The sequence below is a fragment of the Molothrus aeneus genome, chromosome 2 (assembly GCF_037042795.1).
Source record: "Molothrus aeneus isolate 106 chromosome 2, BPBGC_Maene_1.0, whole genome shotgun sequence".
In the NCBI taxonomy this organism is placed as follows: domain Eukaryota; kingdom Metazoa; phylum Chordata; class Aves; order Passeriformes; family Icteridae; genus Molothrus; species Molothrus aeneus.
Genome location: NC_089647.1, coordinates 99,507,908 through 99,531,198, shown reverse-complemented (window position 1 = coordinate 99,531,198; position 23,291 = coordinate 99,507,908). Strand labels below are relative to the sequence as shown.

At 38.6% G+C, this 23,291-nt stretch overlaps 1 protein-coding gene across 2 annotated transcripts in view; it reads right to left on the bottom strand.

Annotated features, from left to right (window-relative positions):
* Window positions 1–13,386: 13,386 nt before the first annotated feature.
* The window catches only part of MOSPD2 (motile sperm domain containing 2), a 33,735-nt gene continuing 23,830 nt past the window's right edge, over window positions 13,387–23,291 (bottom strand). For both annotated transcript variants that reach the window (XM_066545387.1, XM_066545388.1), the window contains exons 10-15: window positions 22,628–22,740; window positions 19,276–19,372; window positions 18,413–18,509; window positions 17,634–17,763; window positions 16,390–16,492; window positions 13,387–15,422 (exon numbers count right to left, since the gene is read on the bottom strand). In XM_066545387.1, the coding sequence (XP_066401484.1) occupies window positions 15,276–15,422; window positions 16,390–16,492; window positions 17,634–17,763; window positions 18,413–18,509; window positions 19,276–19,372; window positions 22,628–22,740 (687 nt within the window). In that variant the 3' untranslated portion in view covers window positions 13,387–15,275. The remainder of the gene's footprint in view (window positions 15,423–16,389; window positions 16,493–17,633; window positions 17,764–18,412; window positions 18,510–19,275; window positions 19,373–22,627; window positions 22,741–23,291) is intronic.

The following is a 23,291-nucleotide window of genomic DNA, read 5'->3' as shown; positions in this document are numbered from 1 at the left end:
ACTAGACTTTACCATCTCTTGCAATATGTGTCCTAAAGGAGAAGAGTTCTTATCAAGTTTCAATCAGTTAAAGTTCTGCACTTTTCAAAACGTTTCTAGACAATCTACTGGCAAAGGTGATATCCGGGGAAAGTGGGAGTCAGAATACAGAAGTGAAATAGGCTCAGTGAAGCCTCACAAGAAGTCACAGCAATAGATGCAGAGGTTTCTGATGTGCTGCCCTCTGGTCTGATCTCTTGATGACATTGCCTTCATTTTTCTTGACCCAATGTAATTTTCAAAGTGCCCTGTGATCTCCTTCTCTTCCAAAATTGAAAACTATCGTATCCTACTCAAATCAATAAAATTAAGACAGGAACACAGGACAAACCCTTACTGACACCTGGTCTCTTTTCTCTTTTCACAAGGATGCTGTTATCTTATGCTCAATGAGTTTTCCCTCAGTTTTCCTGGTATTTTAAAAATGGTGTGTAAAACTATCCTATCTATTTGTCTCAATAGTGCTGCCCCAGCCTACAATCCTGTCTGTGCTAGCAATGTTGATTGCATGGCCTTTTTGGCAGTCCAGACATTATATCAATGGCAAAGGAAAACCCTGAATTTCTTTCTTCATCTTTCTCTAATTATACACATAATGATGCATGCATAAAATACCCAGTTATTTTCAATATTTCCACACATGTAATTTGTAGGGTACCCAGACTATTATTTTCTCCCACATGTTGTGGCCAGATGGGTTTATACACATCCATGTAATATCAAAATTTTTTTTCTACAGTTCCCTTTCCCTTGCCGACATCCCTATTTCTCATACTATAACTCTGATTTTCTATCTGTAATCTGGTAATATGCATCAAAACCAGCACTTTTAAAAGGCTGTGAGATATCTGAAGTAGGAGTTATATGCATCAGGATATAGAATCTTTCTATAGTTTTATTTAAAAAGTTTTATTAAAAAAAAGAAAAAAGGAATTGTGTGTTACATGATTAATATCACTTTATTCCTATTTTAGCTGTACTTTAGCCACACTTACTCGCTCGTTTTAGCTCTGTGATAGATTCTGTTAACTCTGATTTCTCTCTGAACAAAGTGTGCACACTGAAGAAAGGCAGTTCACCATCAGATTTAGTTGTGTAATTACGAGATACAGTTAGCCAGGCAATCCAAATACTGAAAGATCATTGAAACTATGATTAAGAGTATAATTTCAAACAAGCTCAAGAATGCACTACAATCGTGCCTTTACATTAAAATTCACATTTTGAATACTCTTCTTATCCAAGAGAGACTTACCATGTCTTTTTTATGAATTTGATTCATCTGCTGGTGACAAATATTTCTGAACATGAAATCCAGTACACTTTACTTTCACTCAATAACATCAAATTCTGCCACATTATGAATATCACCAAGGGAAGGGCTGTCCTTGTTCCCACTACATTTGACATTGTTGTCATTTTGCCTCTCTGCTTCCCGTCCCCATACACACACACACACACACATTCACACACACCTTTTATATTTCTTTTCTTCTTTTCCCATCAACTCTGAGCCCAGTGGCTGCTTTTAGCTCTGCCTTTAATGACTCCTTTGAAGTCTGACACTTCTATTATAAGAAGCAAATCAGAAGACGTTTAACGCCCCCAATTTCATTTTCACTATAAAAAATAGAGTATTAAATGCAGGGAAACACCAGAGAAAGTCATACTCAGACCCACAAGGGACTGATGTTATTGAGGGTGGCTCTGTGAGATGTCTGTGACTTTAGTGCTCCATCTCCCTCCCCATCTGGTGGGGGGATACAGGAGGTAGCTCTGGCCTTACCCACTGCCTTCCCGTGGCTGCCCTGGCTGCTCTGCTGTTTTATTCACATTCAACATGTTTTCAGTTAGATTTGTTCCATCCCAGGAGGCCTAGAAGATTGCTGTGGCTCCTTCCCTGTCTCACCCCTCTTCCCACAGCATCCCAGTCTGAAGCGGAACATCCTTGGAGCACTCGGGTTCCACACCTGGCTCACCCCTGGAGTCCAACCCGTGGAGGGATGGCTGCACTCCAGCACCCTGTGGAGAACAGCTCCTCAACTGACAGATTTTCTGTGTTCAGCTCAAATATTTGATGCTCAGTGTTTCCCAGTAAATCCTCGCTTCAGGGGGTGAAATTAACAACTGTAGTGATTATCCTGCAGCTTCCTTATCCAGAGAACACTAACGGGATTGTAAATGGAAAACAAAAGCAATGCAAAAAATATATTGAATGGCCACTGGTTTCACAAAAAATGCTGTAAGACATAGCTTTTATTATTACAGAAAGCAAGAGGAAAACCCTTATTGAAGATTTTTAAAACACCAGTAATTTGCTTCTGAAGCCAACCTCAGAAGCAAATCTGTCCAGGAAATATTAAAGATTGCCAGGAAGCAGAAAATATCTGACAAGGATGGCAGAGGCCATTCCCAAAGACAACAAACTTCACGTTCCTGAACTTCCAAGTGATAAAGAATCCACTAGAACAGTAATGTGAAATAACTTCCAAGTACCAGTGCAAAGGTCTCTGCTGTAATTTTCCTATCACTTGCCAGGCTTAGATAGAATCATTATGCTGTTATAAACACTCTTGTTTAAGAAACAGGTTTGAATACAACCTTTACAAGGAGGCAGAGGAAACCTGTATTCAGTTTGTTTTTAGCTGGACACACTCTTCTCAAAGTACCAATCAGAGACAGAAGAGTCATGCCCCTGTTAAGGCGAGAGAAGCAAGATAAATCTGAGCTATAAATTATGGGAAACCCAGGCTGGCTCAGTTGATTATTTTTTTATATATGTTTGCAGTTACTGCTTAGACCCCCTTGTGTCTGATTAGGATTGTCAAGTAACCAGAGCATCCAAATATATTCAGCTATTAGGATGTGCATGACTTTGCAAATAATGATGTCAAGTTGTCAGAGGAGAGATCATAACCCCTAGAACTGTAATATTGCCTTTTCTCAATGTTTTGATTTTCATTTTCCCTCCACACTGTACATTAAATTCATATGAACTTGAATGATATTTCAATTTGGTGGAAACTTAAATTATAAATGATTCTGTGCAGCTGGAAGAAAATTGCCCCATATAAGTGTCATGTTTGAGGTATTGAAATAAGGAAATTTGAACCCACTCTCAAATGAGACAAAATTATCAAGATATGTTCAGTAGCATTTGTAGCACACACTAATGTGGAGCAACTCTGTGTGGCTCAGGCCTTTCCTCATACAGTTGGATTCTCCATCCTTGGATCCCAGGTAAATGGTCTTGGGTCATCCTGTGGAAATAAAACCCTGTGCTTGTGCTCACCCCTACACACCAGACTGATTCATTGCCCTAAACTCACTTCCTGATCTCCGGGTATCTCCTCCAGCTTCTTACCATCTCAGGAGTTGTCAGTTCCAGCCTGCATCCCTGTGTCCAAAGGCTCTCCCCGGCTGCTGCTGTGATTCCCTCTCCTCACTCTGCCCTCTATTTCACCCTTTGAAGAGAAAGCATTTTCACCTCCATTTAACACCATCACCACCTCACCCCATACCTTTGAACCTGTCTCATTGCTAAAGCTGTCCTGCTAAGGGTTTTCTCTCCCCAGCAATCAGATTGTCCTTGCTGCCTCTTGAAACAGCAGAACATGAAATGAAGGCCTTCAGATGCAGCCAGAATCATGTGTGGAGTGAGAATTGTGAGTGTCCCAGAGGCCCTGGCATTGTTTGATTCCCTGTCATCACTGCAACCCTGTTAGACCTAAAATGCTGAAGGGACCTGTTCCCACCAGCCTTGCTCTGGGCTGCCAGGGGGAACAGCCCAGACACAGCACAAACCTGCTCAGGCTGGTGACACATTTCTGAGCTGGTCTACAAAGCTCTCCAGCTGCTTGGGGGAAGCTGGTTTGCATTTGACAAGGGGAAGAAAAGGTCATGTTTTGTGTCTGGTACACTCTGCATATTTCTGCACCTCCTGAACAGCAGCAAGACACTGTGAGGCTCAGTTATGAGTCTCTTGAAAAGGGATTTGAATGCTTTTCTCATGTAATAACAGCAGAACTAGAGTGGTGTCATGACAAAAGCGTTTTCAGAGAGACAGCTATTTCCCAGTTTTTATTTTTCTGCTGGTATAAAATGTCAGAAATCACTGACATTTATGCTGCAGAGTCTGTTGAAATGGGTAAAAATGAAGTATTTATGCAAATAGAAGTGCACAGATAAATAGAGACAGACATACAGATGTATGCATGTGCGCCTGTGTAATAGTGAACAGAATGGGTGCAACAGCCCTGGTGTTACTCTTGATTTCTGCAAAACTATGAGCTGATATGAGAAGAGCAAGGTTTTTTCAGGATCTGGGGAAGGGGAGACTCCTTAGGTGTCAAATGCAAGAAAGGATAAGCAGGAATTCCTCAGAGGTGCTGAGCACCCCCAGACCCAGCAGCAATAAACGTGCTGAGATAGCTCAGCCTCCATCCTGGGCCCAAGGACCTTGGTGTACTGCTCTGTCCTGGCACAAGCACCAGCAGGGCTGGTCACAGGTCAGGCTGTTTAAGGGGAAAATGGGAGCTGTGTAAAGGGAAAATGGGAGCTCCCTCTTGCCTCCTGTCTCCACAGGGAGCACAGGAGACATCTTACATGGTATGGAAGAGGTGTGAATCCCCTGTGAGTTTGGGCTGAGAATTTCCACCCTTTTCTCCTGTTCTCTCTGTTCCTGTTTTACAGCCCCACTCCTGCCCTGCAGAACTTCAGCTCCTGCCAGCTCTGGAAGAAGCAGGACATGCAGTGAGCACTAAGCTCTCTGTGGCATGGTAGCAAACCTGCAGCAGTGTGAAGAAACTCCCTCCCTTTCTGTGTATGCACTGGGAGTCTCCCCTCGAGGAAGATGCACAGTGTCTGGAGGAACTGGAGTCCCTCTGGAATGGAGCACAGACCCTAATCTGGTTTCCACAGACTGAAGACCAGTGCCTTTGCTGGGTAGGCCAGCTTTCCATGCAGTAGAACCTGCAGATACTCACTCCTGTTGTAGCCCAGCTTCTCCCAGCCATGCCAGGTCAGATAGGTGGTCCATCCATCCCAGCATTCTGCATTTGTGAGCACCCATGTCTGAGGCAGTAAACAGAAACAGTTCTTTTCTGCCTCAGAATTCGCAGGCTTGGATCTGAATGAATTTAAGAGGAAGAAGTTCCATTTCTAAAAGGGGGGAAAAAAAGTGGTTTATATTGCTATGTGGAAGTCTACGTATTTTCATGAGAGAAGAAACTACCTTACACAGCACTGCAAAAGACAATCTTTCCCCTGGAGATTCATATTGAGCTCACAAAGAGAAAAAACAAATATCTGTGAGCAAAGCCAGCTTGCTTATCCACTCTTCATCTTCAAGTAACCTGCAGTCTTCAGCACATTCACTCTCCATCAGAAAATTTAGCACCGGTTCTTTTAGCTGCTAGACTTTTCAAGAGCTTTTCTCTTTGACAGCCAACAAGGATTGCAAAGGAGCACTCATTTCCTCAGCTTGTCATTTTTGCAAATCTCTCTGAAATGAAATGCCTTCACACAGACTTTGTTGATACAACAGAGAGCAGTATTTAAAACGTTCGTGAAACTCGCTTGGTACAAATAGTCTCTGGTGGATGTGGCAAGAGTACTACCCAGCTTTGGGTTTAAACATTTCCAGTAAAGCAGCTGAGTAATTTTTGCCAATGACACTGGGTATTCCATCTGTGCAAATCCCATCTGTCTAATTTAGATCAATCCACTTAAAGAACATTACTGGCTGTCATGCCTTTGAGAGATTTCCTCTGCTTTTCACACAGGTCACAGCCTGTGGTCAGAGTGCTGAGCAATGGGAGACCCAACAGCTCTTCATCATACCAGAGTTTTCAGTCTCACACTGAAGAATAAACAGATCTGCATCCAGCAGCATCATGATTGTTATAAATTATGAATAGTGCTTATCCACAGCCCAGAAATCTCTGATTTGTGCTGACAGACCACTCAACATCAGTATATCACTAGCGTATGTGCAAGTGTAATCCTAGTTGTTTACCAGGCTTATGGGAAAGGGAGCACTAAAACTGGGGGGTTCCACTTCACTCCTTGAAAATTTAGTCATCTGAAAAAATGTTTTCTCTTTTGTGGCAGTAGAATGACTATTATATGCAATATCTACACAGAATGTTTCCAGATATGGTACTAATAGAGCTCAGTCCTGTCTCCTCTAGGTTTTTATTAAGACTTAGACATTTTAATGTTTCTTCTTCCTATAAAATCAGATTGGAAAACAGACCTGATAGGACAGTTCAGATCTATTTCAGCCTGGATTTTGGAAAATTGCTGCTTTTCACCTACAGCCCTACTGCGACGCAGCTCTCAGGAGCTCCCTTTCTCCAGCTGGCTTTCCAAGGCAGGGTAAAACACTTCCTTGTAATGTCAGCCTTGTATTTTTAAGCTGATGCATTTGATCACCTAGCAATTATAATACAATTCACAGATGTATGATGCAGAGCTATTAGGAAAAAAAGACTGCGGGCAACTCCCTGCCTGCTGGGCTCCTGTTGCACAAAGCCTCCTGCCTCCTGAGTCAGGCATGGCCAGCAAAGATGCACCCAGGGCCAGTAGCCCCCATCCTTCCCTTCAGCACCACCAAGTGCCTCTTGGCTGAGACACATGGAACAGAGGTGCTTATTATTTTCATTTCAGCTGCTAACAAATTGTCCTTTACACTCAGTAACCTAAAATTGCTTTCCAACCCCCAGAATTCTTGGAGTGTCTACCACCTTTACACAGGGCCCTCGAGTCTAAATCCTAGCAACATACTGCCTTTAGCAATCAAATATTTTCTCTAACCCCATAATATTTTGATTCCCTTATCCTCCAGCACTAAGTTGCAAACTATATTGGGAATTGTCTATCAGTTTCTCCCACAGCTTCTGGCAGAGTTGCTATGAGTTATCAGATGTGTTCTGGAAGGAAATCCAATTGTAAATAACAGCACAACATATCCCTAACTTCAAAGAAGACACAGATTCCTACTCCAGAAAAGTATGTCTCCAGATAGACAGTTGGCAACTCATTTTCCTGATGCAAAACTATACATTTCCTAGAGAAGCCATACACCAATTTAGAAATGTTACTAAAAAAACTAAGTAAAAGTATTTAAAATATTTTAATATAGAATAAAACCCCTAGAAATATAATTTGCTTAAATTTTTGGCTATCAGTTCATATGAGGTTAAGATTACTTTCTGGTATTAAGTTCTTTACTTAAGAAGAGCATCAGTTTCAGGCATATCTCTCTTTCCAGCAATTGAGGCATTTCTGTAGTTCATTTTCCCTTACTGTAAAATTGAAAACTGACCATTCATATCATAGCTTGATGTGAATAACATCAGTACAGGCACTACCAGCTATGCTAGTTACTACTAAATACTACTATTTTCTTTTTAGCTGAGCTAGATAGAAAAGTGTCAGACAATTTGCAGTACTTACAGTGTTTATATTCTTTATTTTTTCTTGCAACTAAATTGTAGTCCTCTACAGACAGGCCTTGTATCTAGTTATTGCCTGCACTGATACCAGGGAAATACTGAAAAAATGGTAATTTGGTCACCAAATAGTCCCCTATTTCTCCTTTTACTTCTCTTGAGGATAAACTCACTATTCAGCCTAAAAATTGTCCAATATTACATCCGTATGAAGGCCATTTTTGCTGGTGTGACAGCTGTATTTGAAGCATCATCCCACTTCCAGGTTGAAATTTGTCTGGGAGAAAACACAAGAGCAGCCCTTCCCCTGGTAAAGCCAGGCTGTGTTTTGGGAGCATTGTAACCCAGGTGTTCTGCCCACTGGTCCAGACAGGTTGGCAAGAAAGATCCTTGCATTGATGCAAACCCTAATATGTATTTTCCTTTGAGAGACAACAAATTTACCTGCAAGGGCATTCACATGGACACCTGCCCATCATTACACAGAGATGACTTTTCTGGTCAAGACAATGTTTTCACTGCATGGATCAAAACAATTTTCAGTTTGGCTACCAAAGCAATTTCCACTTTTTTTTTTTGTGACTACTTCTTCCTGGAGAGTGTTTGATTTGTTCCACAAGGACAGCAAAGCTGCTTTATGCTTGCATGCAGCAAACATGACGTGTCTCTCTTTCTTGCACACCCCTGGGCAAGTTAGAAATCCTCTGCCTCAGTCCTGCATGAGGCCAACAAACACAGAGCACACTCTGCCTGTGCAGGGATTTTCATATGCAGGGCCAGGCTAGGACATCTGCTGCTGGGTGCATTCCCAATGGAAACTTCACACATGCTGGCAAAACAGTGCTTGGAAAAGGTCCTGGAGGCTGTAAGGAAAGCAGGAGTCTCCCCTGCACTGTGATATTGCATGTCATGACTGAATTCCAAATTACTCAGAGTTTGATGTAAATCTGTGTATGTCTCCTTTGTATGGCCACTCTTCCAAGAACACTGTTTTCACTATTTTCAGCCTCTATTGGTGTATTATAAGAGAGGAAGAGGTTTTAGGTGAGACAGGTGGAAATAGAAGTTTCAGCAAGAACTCCCTGCCCTGTGTCACTGGATTGCAGGTCAGGGCATTTCCTCCAGTCTGTCTCTAACAGGAGCAACTTCTTCATGGTTTTCTTTGCATCGTGTCAAGCAAAGGAAATTCAACTTCCTCTCCCCAGGGACTCCAGTTCCTTCTCTGTCCCTCCATGCCTGTCCCTTTCTGCAGCCCAGGAGCCCCTGTGGCCCACACAGAACTCTCAGATTGGTACCACCTCTCTGCAGGCTCCCCCCTGCCCCAGTGAGAAGTGGTCAAGCAAAACATTAAAGTACATTTATACAACTTTTCACATGAGTTACTTTGTGATTTGATCATAATGTGATATGCTCTACTTACACTTCTGCTGTGAGATGGCATCTATGTCACTAAGGAACTTCAGATATTTTTCTGAAGTGAAATGGTTAATGAAAGGTAAATCTCACTGAAAATGGGCAGACCATAAAATCAACTTGTCTACTGTGCATTTTCAATGTGCAGTTTAGAGAAGGCAATGCCTTGGCTATTTCAGCTTTTATTTATCATGTAATTCTTCAAGTTTTTCACCAGATGCACTTAGGCAAAGAAGTGAAATGAAGTAGTTTCTTTCTCTGGTGCTTTTTCAGTTTCTTCTCAGTTTGGGAACTTGTTGGAGTAAGTGAAGGCTCTCTTTGAGAACAGAGTGGCTGTACCAGTTCCCCATATTCCTCATCTATATACCAGTATGGGACACCCAGCATAGGAATACTGGAGCCTGCTTTCATTATGGCTAGGAACATGTGATTTAACACCTATTCTCAACTTCAACACACATCCAGTGTGAGTGTAGGACACATCATGTCAATCACAATGCCTGCTGGAACTGCCCAGCAGTATCTGGGATTATATATACACCAACATGTGTTTGTTCAGGATTGTAGTTAAAATTTGCAACAGATTAGCATGAATGAGCTCTGCTGTTCTGAGGTGTCCCACCTAATCCCAGACTGCACTCAGGAGCCATGTTTATACATCCTCTTTGCAGAAGAAAGCCTGTTAAACCATGAACTCAAGAAGAAAATTCTACTTACTTTAGAATTCACTAATGCAGTTTAGAATGCACTAAAAAATATTTTTGTGAATCATCATCATCAGCTGCAAATTTAAATTCCAAACAAAATTGTAAGAAAAGAAGAAAATATGATAAATGCTACTTGGGTGCAGGAAAATATACTGCAGGGCATGGAAATTATAGTAATTCAGATGCCAGGAGGTCAAGCATCAATCTGTAAGTTTTAGTTGCACCAGATTAATGAAGCATCTGTGGTGTTTGCCCAGACTCACTTTTCCATTTAGCAATTTATCACTTGTAGCATTCTAGACAAAAAAATAGTTAAAGATATTCTATTAATATTTCTTTTTCACACTACTATTGTAATCCATGCTTATTTAAATGGCGTTCCTTATTTTTGTCATTTTTCCTGCAACTTAAAGAAGAGGTCTTCAGATATAGCTCCAAGCTGTCAAAAATAAAACTGGCAATGACTTTAACAGACAGAGGGCTGAGGAAATATAAGAAAGTAGCAACTTTGAAAAATTAAATGCCACAGAGCATTTGTTAGACTATATCATGGTTGCCCAGAGGATATTTTAATTTAGATTTCATCATAAACACAAAATGGGATTGTGGTTATGGTGGAACTGATAGTGGAGACTTGTACTTTGGTCTCTTGTCTTGCATTTCTTTGCAAACTTAAGGAAAACACAGTGAGTCAGAACCTGTCAAGATTGTTTTTGATCCCTTTCCTGAGGCCTAATTAGGGGGCACTTACTCTAGAGAGACCCCTTAAACAGCCTGTTGGGGGAAGACCATATCCTTACGTAGCATTTTTCCACTTTGTGCTCCAGACTCCGGGGTAATATTGACCTGTGGGGTCAATTTTCTCACTGAGCAGCAATGCAAGTTTATTGTGTGGCTCCTTCTCAGGATCTACAGACATGTACTGGAACAATGAGTAGATGAATGCTGTTATTTGTAGCTGAGTCTGTAACAGAAAGTACATATCCAACAATCTGTTCCTTCTGGGAAGTTCCCACATGCCAAGATTTTTGCTCCTTGGTTGAGTAAATTTGTGTAAATTCAGAAGGAAGTTCTGAGTTTTTGCAAAAATGAAAAAAAATAAAATCCTTGAATACTTTCAAAGAAATCACTGCTTCTTGCAAGCTGAATCACCATCAGGTGCTGGCCTACCTTATGGAATAATCAAGAAGAATGAAATACATAATGAACCACCATTCTAAAAAGGTATTTTTAAGAGAAAGGAAAACCTTCAAAAATACTTTGTGTAAAACCACCAAGTGACAGTAAAATAATGAGTACATGCTATTGCTTCCTAAAGAAAATGAAAGATAAATAGCCAAAAGTTACAGACTCTTGTTTCATATTCAGGTTTTCCAGCATTTCAAACAACTCCAATACAGCATAGCACAACTAGTATTAAGAGAATTAGAACTCAATAAAAATTACTAACAGATCAAGAGACCCTGAACTGGCATGAGAAAGAGTGTAGCAGTCCTTTGGGTGGGCTGCTGCTACACTCAGGCTATGGTGAAGACAACAATGGGCAACTGATAAACAGCTGGGTTTTCTTCCCCTTTAAAGGGCTTTGTATAAGGACTCATTATTAATATCAGAAGGAATTGCCTAATGCAATCTAAACCCAACAAGTGCTATCAGCTGCAATCATACAGCAATAATTGAGCACACTGTGCTTCCCTCAGTGTTTAGGAAAACAGAAGTGACTTAGAACATGACAAACAGATAGGCTGGTGCACCACTCTTGGGAAGAAAGAAAGCCAGGAGATGAGATACCTACCGGCAAAAAGTCTGTCCTGCTGCTTACTTTTTGCTCATATAACTTGGGAATTTCAGTGCTTCTGCTCAGAAGTAGCAAAGCAGTAATTGCTCAGATCTACCTGGAAGCTGCCTGCATCAGGCCCAGAAGAGGCCAGCTCATGGAACTTCAGTCTGTTCTTCCACAAAGAAGGAAAACTCACCCCTGCCATGCTCCAGAGAGATGGATTTCCTGTGCTTTATGTTTTGAGCTATGTCTCTGCATTCCATGTATATTGTATTACTGTGTGCAAACACTATAGAAGTGTCAAAAACAAGAATAGTTCCAATTGAACTCAAAGGTTCCAATTGAAAAGTGGCACTGAAACTATTGAGAAAACTGAAAGAGGGAGGTTGTTTCTCATCAGCTGCAGGAGGCACAGAGCCAGAAGCTGCTGATGCTGAAATGTGCCAAGGAAACAGGGATACTGGAAAGCCTAATTGGAATCATACTTACCATCATATACCTGTGCTAGCACAAACATAATGGAAATGTAGCAACTGCACAACACCAGGCTAGTAATTCCTCAGTGAGCCATCTTCCAGGGAAAATAAGACATGCACTGCAGAAGCTGACTGAAATGTCTTATTTAGCCTCAGAAATGAGGACACAACCTGCTCTTCCTGGCTGATTAGAAGTGATTAGCTCTTCCTAAATCAATACACATGCTGTCTATGTAGTCTGTGGCCCTTCATGTCTGGGCCACAACACCCCAGGGGGCTATAGCAGACCCAGACTGGTGAATTCTCACAGCCACCTGTGATGGGCTTTGCAGAATGCTGTTATCCTGACTGAATGCCCACTTCCCCAACAAAGCCATAGAACATGAGTGAACTAACACTGAGCTTACCAACAGAACAGCATTTACATCCTCATGCTGCCAGTGCAACACACAGGACCACCAAGACACTGCATAGACTTAAAATCCTCACCCATAAAACCCCGTGCAGTCAAAAACGCCCCTATAAATTAACAGCCTCTGGAAATAGGGATGAACTGAGATTTTGAAGGCAAAAAACAGAGACAAATTATTATCTCTCTCTCTCAAATTAGCAGGGAATCACTGATGAAATATAAAGGTAATTTAAAATCCCTACTCCTGCTGCCCCTCATTCCCACATTGTTGTTTTTTTCTTTTACAAAATGTCTGATCTTTTACATAGGAAAGTAGAACAATGAAGCTCAGAAGAGGGTACCAAAATTCCTTGCTAGGAAAAAGAGCATGGGTTCTTTTGGAGCAAAAATTGCTAATATTTAGGATTACAAACTTTGTTGTCTCTTTATTGTCTGTAAAAGCCTAAATTAACTACAAATCTACGATGAGAGAAAGGAAAACTAAATCTTAGATCTTGATAGTTCATTTAATCAAATCCTATTTTGTGAATTCTTTAAGTTCTAAAATGCCCCAGTTTTATTAACTGAGTTTCCCATAGTATGAAAAAAAATGTTTTTGTTTCTTCTCTTGATTTTAGGTATCAAATCATGTTACTCTGTAACTTCAGTATGTGCTAAGCACAAAACCTTCCACAGTGAGACCCCTTTCCAAGGACTGTCACACAAAATCTGAAACTACTAACAACTTTGAAAGCTTTGAAACTACTGGGAAAATACTCTGTGATGAATGAAAGAATGATGTCCTCAAAGAAGAAAAATGCAAATTGACTATTGTCCATGTCAAGTTAAAAACCCCTACAGTAACTTTGTGTGGACTTGCATCCCTTGTGCCATGGTACCACTGACATGCCAGTATCATGTCCATGAAATTATGTCAGGCATTCTGTTTGAGAAGCCATTGTCACCTATTTCACATTTGTCTGACAGGCACCACCACAACTTCTGTTCCCAACAGACTATGGCTCATCACCATATTCACCCCTCCCACATGAAGTATCTGAAGACTAACAAGAAAGCAAAAACATCAGGAGATGCAGCTATTTTTAAAAGACTAAACATTCAAGACTATGTATTTCCTCATATTTATTTTTTAACTGTATTTTTCTAAAATATATTAAAATAGAAAAGATGTTCATCTGATTCATACAAAGAAAATACCAATAATAAAATAAGTAATAAAATACGGAAAATATATGAAAGCACCAAAACATTAAAATATTCATATTGGCAAAGACTCTAAGAATATATTTCTGGCAATTTTACAGTAAAGTGCTATTCAATCCACCCAAATTAAGGAATTGGCATTTCAATAGCATGGTTATTGTTATCTTAAGGTTACAAATTACTTTGTTACTTTTCTCACTAAGACAACAACCCATTTCATTGTAAGCAAAGCATTTGAGTTGCATGCACATAAAAAAGAACCCAAGTAACAGCTTCATTATAAGCAGTTAACAATATTAATTGTCAAATCATTAGGAATACAAAATACTGAGAAACAATATAGGCAGAAATTAGATTAGTGAAAAATTAAGAAAAAGGAGATGTGGTAAACCATTGTATAAATTAAGAGAGGACAGAAGACTGTGTACCAAACATTTATGCAGCCTTGCTTTGTACATGGCATTTTTTTAGTAATCATATTGCTTGCTTTATTAGTTAATCTGTTTATTATTTTAAACTGCCCTTTTCTATTTTCTAGAAATAATCCTACATCACCAACACACTGTAAGCAAAAAGAAGCAGAGTATGACCTTTATTTTTCCTTAACAATCACTTCTCATCTATTGAAGTCAGCAGACAAAACCAATAAATCTGTTACAAAGCCAATCTGCAGCAAAAATTAATTCAAGTAACATAATTCTATTAAATCTCCTAAGAGTGAAAATTTTAAAAGTATGAAAGATACCATCAGTGTCCTTTTAAGTTTTCATCATTTTAATGTACATATTTACAGCAATGAGTACAAAGAATCCTTGTTAGCAAAGTGCTTTCTAGCTTCATGCACCATTTCCACAACAATTTCTGTGAAATGGCAGATATAATACTTTTATCTTGCCTTCAAGTGTATTTAATCTTCCTGATTTGACTTGCTTTTTTCATAATTTCATATGCAATTTAACCATATTGCACAGCTCAGAGTAAGTCCTTACACTGACTATTTAATAGCCTTTTTATGAACCAATAACAGGCCATCACAGTAAAGAAGTCAGCTCCCACACTCCTTCTGTAATTTGAATAGAAGTTCTTTCCAAAAAAAAAAAAAGAGAATAGTGTCTTGTCTTGTGTGTATGTTACTTGGCAAGAAATGTTTACAATAACTTTTCATTTCGAAGAAGCACAAAAATAAGGAATTTAACCAATAAGAGCAATGAGTCTGAATTGTCAAAATAATTACTAACAACAAATATCTTCCTTTATGTGTATGTACATACACTGATTATATAAAAAAGTCCATCTGTACTACATAATTTCTGTAAATTTTCCTGGATGAACAGATTAACCTTGGAATACACTAAGTTGACTGCTTGCATCTTCTATGGGAGTGATTCAGAATGTAAGAATGAATATGATGAAAAGAAATGAAATATTGTATTTAAAGTAGTTGAATAGAAGAAAAAAAAAAAGCACAACAGTCTTAAATAACATTGTAATTGGTTTCCTCCTTCCATTCAGTAGTTTTTATTGAGTTGTACAGTGAAAATGGGTCCTAGCTTTAACATCTTCCTCATGCCCTATTGTAAGTGTCAACTTAGACAATAATTTCAGTAATTTTGTTTGCTGGTCATTCATTTCTTCCATCTTTTTTTTCCCCAGTAAACTGTTCCTTGTTCATTGCTGTAGGCTCACAAACCTCAATTTTGGCAGTTCCAGAATCCAAGTGCAGCACTGCAATCTTTTTGACTCCAAAGAGCCATGACAGGCAGCAGCACATCCAGGGCACAGCAATTCTTTTTAGCTTCTCTGGGCATAGGCCAGGTAGAAGCAGAAGGCAGCAACAGTAACTGATAGCAGTGATAAAACAACTGACAGCTGCTGGAACCAGAGGCAGCGATTCATCTGCTCCTCAAGTCTTTTATTAATCTGCAGTAAATGAGTTAGCTGAAAATAGAACAGTTTCATTAAGTCAGAATTACTGCACTTGAAAGCACTTGGCAATTTTGAGCTATTCTGGCAATAAGGAAAAAGAAAAAAAGGGAAAGAAAAAAGGAGAGGAGAGGAGAGGAGAGGAGAGGAGAGGAGAGGAGAGGAGAGGAGAGGAGAGGAGAGGAGAGGAGAGGAGAGGAGAGGAGAGGAGAGGAGAGGAGAGGAGAGGAGAGGAGAGGAGAGGAGAGGAGAGGAGAGGAGAGGAGGGGAGAGGAGAGGAGAGGAGAGGAGAGGAGAGGAGAGGAGAGGAGAGGAGAGGAGAGGAGAGGAGAGGAGAGGAGAGGAGAGGAGAGGAGAGGAAAGGAAAGGAAAGGAAAGGAAAGGAAAGGAAAGGAAAGGAAAGGAAAGGAAAGGAAAGGAAAGGAAAGGAAAGGAAAGGAAAGGAAAGGAAAGGAAAGGAAAGGAAAGGAAAGGAAAGGAAAGGAAAGGAAAGGAAAGGAAAGGAAAGGAAAGGAAAGGAAAGGAAAGGAAAGGAAAGGAAAGGAAAGGAAAGGAAAGGAAAGGAAAGGAAAGGCCTTCTCTCAGTGGTCTCTCAGCAATACCTTTTCTATCACTACACACTTCAGTAATCTCTCCCACTAAAGGAGCTTCAAATCTTAAGTTATGGATAACCAATAAGGCCTGCATCAAGCAGGTGACATCTTTACACTCAGAGGCAAAAGATACTACTGATGCTCATTAATATGCCAGATCTCTATATACACAAGAAGAATAAGCAAACTGCATTGAAAATGTAATGATTATTAAACCATTATCATTAAAGAAAATTAAATCACTATAACTGATGTAGTTACCTTCAATTGCTGAGACATTTAAATAGTATAATTCACAAAATACCACAAAGGTTCATTAAAAATTCTTTTTATCTCTATCATATTCTATAATTTTTCTGAATATTCAGCACAAAGGAATATGCTCTTACCTGTATATGTAAATCTTCATTAGTTTTTGCTGGAATATTAAATGCATTGTCTTTTAATGTCAGAGAAGAGGGCTTACTACTTTCTATGACATGACACCTGAGCCTGTAAAAAGGAAACAAGAACACACACCAAAAATCACAAATTTAATGCAACATTGTATAATTAGGAGTGAACAATCCATCTTAAGAGGATAAAGTCCCTGCACTTTTAAATTTAAGAGACAATAATTATAATTACACTACATTTAGTCTAGGTTTACCAAAAAATAAAGGTCAGGTTTGTATTTGTGAGTAAGTAATGTACACAGCACACTTGTAATCAAATGACCTCTCTCTATTGTTTCAGGGTCTGTTTTAAAAAAAAAAAAACCAAATAAATTGCACCACTTATGCAAAGAAGCTCAAGGCCACTCACATGATTGTGAGTGGCCTTAATTAATCAAAAGGGAAGTAAGGGATAAGCATGTGAAGCAAACACAGAACAAGATTTAGGCACCAAGACTCACAAAATACTTTTCCATGGTAGTTTTGGCCATGAGGGGGTAAAGGCAGCTCCATAAAAACCAGCCCCACAAACCCACAGAAAAACTCCAGGAACAATCTAAGGCAAAAATCAGTCAAAACTGCAGAGAACTTTTCCTAGATATATTCAGTGATACCACCCAATGTGACTGGATGAGAGAGAAGAGCAACAGGTGCATTTTAAAAAGTCTATGGGGAAATGTATTTTTCTAGCAATTTTTCTAGATGACTTTTTTCACCATTAAATATCGAAAATACACATGTGAACATGTGATAGGTTTTACAGAAATTTTCTACAAAATTCTGATTTTCCCTAGTAGAAAGGGAATATTTTTAATACTGTCGAGAAAATAGTTTTGTGTTTACTATGTCTGCTTTCCTTGACTGTTTCTTTTTAGAAAACTAAAACACATTCTTATTAAAAAACCTATTGTTCATGTGTATTGTCACATGCATTCATATTTTTTCCACTTAACTTTTAATCAGCATGAAAATAACAAGAAAAAAAGAAGAGCACATCCAGAATACCATTTTATACATTAAACCCACATCTAATCAGTTAAAACAGAGCAAAAGTCTCAGTAATGTATTTTGGTCAGTAACCACACACGTGAATTTAGAGAAATCTTCATGGATTATAATTACACAAGTGCTATAAATCAGCTAAATAATAAAAGCTTAAAAGCCCTCAAACCCCTGTTACCAGAAAACCATACACTTACCTATGTTCCATCACTTTGGTCCTAGGGACTTCTTTCCAAAACTGAGTCAGTTCTGGCACACCTGCTCCAGAAGACTGGTCCATTTCTGCTGCCATTATAAGGAAACGATCCTGCAAAGAAGCTGCAAAACCTGCCCTCAAGAAAAACAAAAACAAAACCAGAAACAACAGTGTGCTTAGATAAAACAACAATATTGCAAAGAGGATAGAAGTATTTTGCACAAAAGTGCCATAAAATGATAACTTGCTTATTGCAGGACTTATTAGAAATAAAAACTAGGAAATCGTTCTCTAAAGCTCAATAACTCTAATCACAGTTTTCCCAAAATTGTATATGTTCATTTTAACAGAACTAGTTTCATCTTAATAGCTCAAAGACAATCCAAAATTTTGTAAAGAACATATTCTCCAGCAAATTCACCTGTCCTTGCAACAATTTAGGAAACTGATTTACTGCAGATAAATTCCCACTGTAATAATGAACCAGTGAGACAAGTGCCACTCAGACTTTTTGTTTTTTAAGACAAGAAACAAAATGGGTTGCAGACAACAGCTGCTTATGCCTGAGTGGAGCAGTAAATCAGTACAGGCAGTTACTCAAATCCTTTCTGACATCCATGTTTTTCTAACAAATGGTACCATTCTCATACAAGAGTCAAGTAGACATGGGCATCAGTCAGTCCCACACACCAGCAAGCACACACAGCCATCAGTGTCTAGAGCATGTCTAATGCTACTTGCCCAGATTTCTTACAAGATCTATTTTACAGTTTTACTTACCACCATGAAGAGAAACTATTATATCTAATGATGTGCCAGGTTCACAGCTGCTGTTACTGGGTTTAACCCTGTATTTTTCTGGTGCAGTAGTTCTGACCTATAAACAAGAAATACGAAGGATACAGTAAGTGCATGCAGAAACTATGATTGCTTCATAATTTCTCTCATTTTGTAATAACTAAATCCCCAAAAGCTTGACTATTAGGACAAATCTCTAAAATACATTTTTTTGTAGGTATAATAAGACTCTTGCATATTCCTTTTTCCTCCCTGCCAATTGCATTTATCCTTTGTTTTCTTTCATTTGCTATTTTTCTTTTGCATACATATTTAAAACCAGACAAGAACATGTTATAATAAATATGAAAATATGAAAACTTTAAGATATTTTAATGTGCAGAGAATGCAAAGCATGGGAAAAATCCACAAAGATGCAAGTAAACTCCATCATTCTGAAGCAAATATAACTACTAATTCCTTTGATGGTGACATTTGCAGGTGGATCTGCATCATTTTGAATTATTACTAACTTGTTTCCAGCCAGTATTTTAAAAAAAAATTCTAAAAAGATGACTTCTCAATGCTCAAGCCTTTCTTTTTCAAAAAGTATTACTCTCACTAAAAAACTAACCATCACTTTAGCTCTTTTTTAGTCAGTGCTCCAAAGATTTCTAATACTAATTACCCCCTTTGAGGTGGTACATTTTAGGCATAAATTCAGCCAGAAGATCTTTGATCTGCCTCAAACATTGCTACACAATAAAAAATTTTGTCTGTAAAACTGATTTAATAGTATTCTTCCTCCTGACAGAAAACAAGAAAGTTACTCAGTTATCAAACCAGACCACACATAAAACACTTACTTTAAAAGCCACTACATTCTTAGTGACATTTGTGAGAACTATCAAACATTTTTTCTCTCCAGTTTCTTTGGATCCAAAATATAGCTCTTCTGCTGGGCTGATAGGAAATTTAAAAATAATTAGTTTCTTCAGATTATATTTACAATAGATCATAGAAAAAAAACTTGACCACACCTCCAGGAAAATAAAATACTTTCTACCCTGCAGCTACAGTCAACATAAACAGATTTTCATCAAAAAAAGCTATGAAAACAAAAAGCAGAAATTTTGTAGTGAAGCTCAGGGTTGACTCATGACAAGTGGAACTGGCTGCCTCAGCTGATAACTGCCCTTGACTTCTGCCATCTGTAACAGCAGGAACAGCCAACAGATACTCACAATCAGCTACTGCATCTTGGGCAGTGTGGTAAGGGAAAGCATCGCTGACTTTAATTTATGCTCATGTTAAGGAGTATAAGGTGTCACAGACAGGGAGGAATTTCAACCTCAAACATCCATCCTTGTCATGGTTATAGTGCACACATAAGAGAAGGCAGATATCCACAACTGGCAATCATTTCAATCACAACAGCTGACTCCACTTGTACTTATGAGTCAGTCTTCACATACTTGTGGTACCACATGCATAAATAAAGTTATTGCTTGTTTTTAATATTCTTGTGCAATTAAGAGAGTCATGCATGAGATATTTTAAACCACATCAAACTAACACAACTCAATTTGGATAAGCATTCAAATGAACACTATTAGGAAAAAGGTAGGGCATGCTCATATAATTGTTGAAAGGAAACTTGAGTAGCAAGTGAAGAACTTTCATTATGTCACATGAGGAGCACACAAAGAACTGCCATTCTACTCCATACTACTGAGCTGCATATACTTTTTCAAAACATATGATTTTTTTTTCCCACATCCTCTTTTTTGGAATGCCAATTTCACATTAGTTTGACCTCCTCCTCAAAAGACTTCCTTTTATGGTACCAATCCTTCTTCTCCTATTTAAACCAGGGTATGAGCTGAGCAGAAAAGCCCTTGGTGCTGCAGGGCGAGCGTGAACGCCCATGCTGGAAGCAGGTTCCGGGGGTGACTGTGACGTTGGGTGCTGATGTCGCATTAGTCAGGTCACATGACAAGGCTACTTCTTTTGTGGTGGGGATAAGGAAGGGTGCCAAATAAGGCAGAAACCAAAAAATGGATGGGTTCCCTCCTCCTCTCAGTATTCTTTCATTTCCAAATTGTCAATTTAAGTAACGAGCGCTAGGGAAGGGAAGGAGTGTAGCTACAACATAGTTTAGCTAACTTAAGACTGTACTGCTGCAGCTGTGTGTAACAGCAATTGCAAGATGAGCCATAAATGAAACAAGATAACAATAATCAGCCTCAAAATAAGCTACAAACATGATCAAGGGAAGGAACATTCTGCCAGAGCCTTTCTTGCTCTACCAATTACGGTCATTGAGCAAAGGAAAATAAGAAAAGAAAAAAGCCTGTGGACCACTGCTCTGTGGCTCTTGTCAGTGAAACCAAGTTCCACAGCACTGGGGGTAGGTGGCATGTAGCTATTAGGAGGGTGGATTGTTTAAACAAACACCCAAGCTTTTTAACTTTCACAGATGCAGGAATTTCCTTAATCTGATGTGTGTGACATAACCAGCTTGTACTAGAAATTCTTGTAACACAACACATCACGAGCTGCTTCTCTGCCAGACAGTACAAGGAAGCTGCTGCTTTTTGTCTGACCAAACAAATTCATTTATTGAGGAGGAAAGTCAGAGGCAGCCTTTCATTGTAAGGTATACAAGGCAAATACAATTGTGGTCTAAATGAGGGAGACAGCTGAGTCATAAGCATGACTAAAAATACAAGAAACAAAAGAGCACAAGGACCCAGCTATGGTCCATGATTTTCTGGTGCCAGATCTGCAGTGCCTCAGCTGTGTGCTCTGGCTCCAGGCTGCTCCCTTCACAGGGCAATGCTGGGAGATGAGCAAGGGTGCAAGTTAATCAGGGTGGCAGAGCTTATGGTCTCTGATAGGTGCCAACGACTGGTAATGAATGGCACTATATAGTATTGGTTCAATCACCTTCAGTAAAATGTCCAGAGCAACAGCTGCACTCAGGATTTTACTTTAGAAACAAAACAAACAGCAAGAACAATGGAGACACCAGTATTTTATTTTCCATGACAGCACGACTACAAGTGTTAACACCTCTATACTTGACTAACTTTACTCTTCCATGTGTTGCAGTCCATGTAAGTTACTTCTATTCAATGACAGCTTGAAGTATTTTAAGAGAAAAAAAGGAAGTTTCTGGGGTTGTTTCTGGTTCTTTGGATTTTTTTTTTCTTGTCTGCTTATGATTCATGCTCCTTTCTTTTTTAATTAAAAAGTGGTTGGAATACACATCTAGCATTTGTGATTGTCACAGAAAATGTTCAACATTCTTTTATAATCACAGTTTTGCAGTCTACGCCTTTGTCTTGCCATACAAGGATCTAAGGCTATACAGAGGAGGCTTTTCATTTCAAAATAAGGAAAAATTTACACATATAAAATATATTTATGCTAATGAGCATGTCATTAAAATTCATTCCAAAACTAATTCATTACAGCACTTAAAAAGTTAGCTAAGAAATTACCTAAAAATTAGATATTTTCTTCATTCATCTAATAGCAAACTGAAAGTGAAAATAAAAGTTAACATCTAAATCAAATTCTAAACAAGCATCTTAACCTAAAAGGCAGTGAAAAGAAAAAATGATATTGGCTAATTGATTTCTTTATTTTAGTTTCATGATAAAAATAATTGCAAGATGTTGCATCTTGGATGACAAAATGTTCTGGGTAGATATGTCATTATAGAGCCCTTTCCACACAAAATAAATTGGACCCATTAATCAAGTTTAACTGGTGGAAACTATTACAGTAGACATTTATACCATCATAAGCCAGAAGAATTCAAGCAAGATTTGAGTGTAAAAACTGTCTTGAAAAAACATTGGTTTTTCTTGAGCCAATGAAATCAATGTCAAACCAGTGCTCTCATTACAGATAGGGTCTTAACTTAGTCAGATGGTTTCTCATTATAAACAAAACACTTGCACAGTTCTATGGAATATACACCTATTTGTACAAAAAATATACCAATCTTTAGTGACACCAGAAGATTTCAGTGAAAACTTGTAAAACCAGAAAAACTCTTTGAGCTTTGTAAAAATCCATCTTAAAAAGTTGATTATAATTTGTTTTCCTCTAACAGTCTGAAAAAACTTTATTTTGAAAACCAACTAGTTCAGTACTCAAGTGTCCAAGGCACATTGTAAAAAGAAAATTTAAGAAAATTATTTTTACCTGATATGTAATAAAGGTCCTTTAAAAGTGGTTAATGCTTTCTTTGCATTTTTTGGTTTGACCTCTGTTTTGTCAGTTTCCTCTGATTTGGAAATTTGTTCTATAGAATTCATCTGAGTAAAAATGATAGTTATAATGATTAACTAGAAAACTGGATTACATGTTACAGAATCATGCAGGCATTTCAAAGAATATGATGAGGCTTATTTCAACAGTTTACCTATTATAGACCAAGCCTTACATATATTCATTCCCTGAAGGTTCTTGAAGTCCACTGAATAAAATTCTTTACTATAGAAATTACATAACACATTAAATGTGTATGAAACAAAAACTCTGCTTTGGTTTTTTTTTTCCAGCTATTTTCCTGATGGTCAAGTCTGTTTTTGAAAACTTCAGACACACTAAGTTATAGCACATCAAAGGTTATAAAGCACTGGTATTTACCCATTGCAAATTAAAACAGATTAAAACAATACAATCACTGTACCAGTGTAACAGAAAACACAGCACCAATTCTACACTTCTTTGAGTTGCAGGGTAGCTAAACAGATCTTCATTGCTCTTAGATGAAACTCTGAAGTATTGCAGAACATAAAAGAAATAATGCTAATTGAATTGGTGCTTTCAAAACTGCAGGTACATCTTAGGTTCTTAGGGTTTT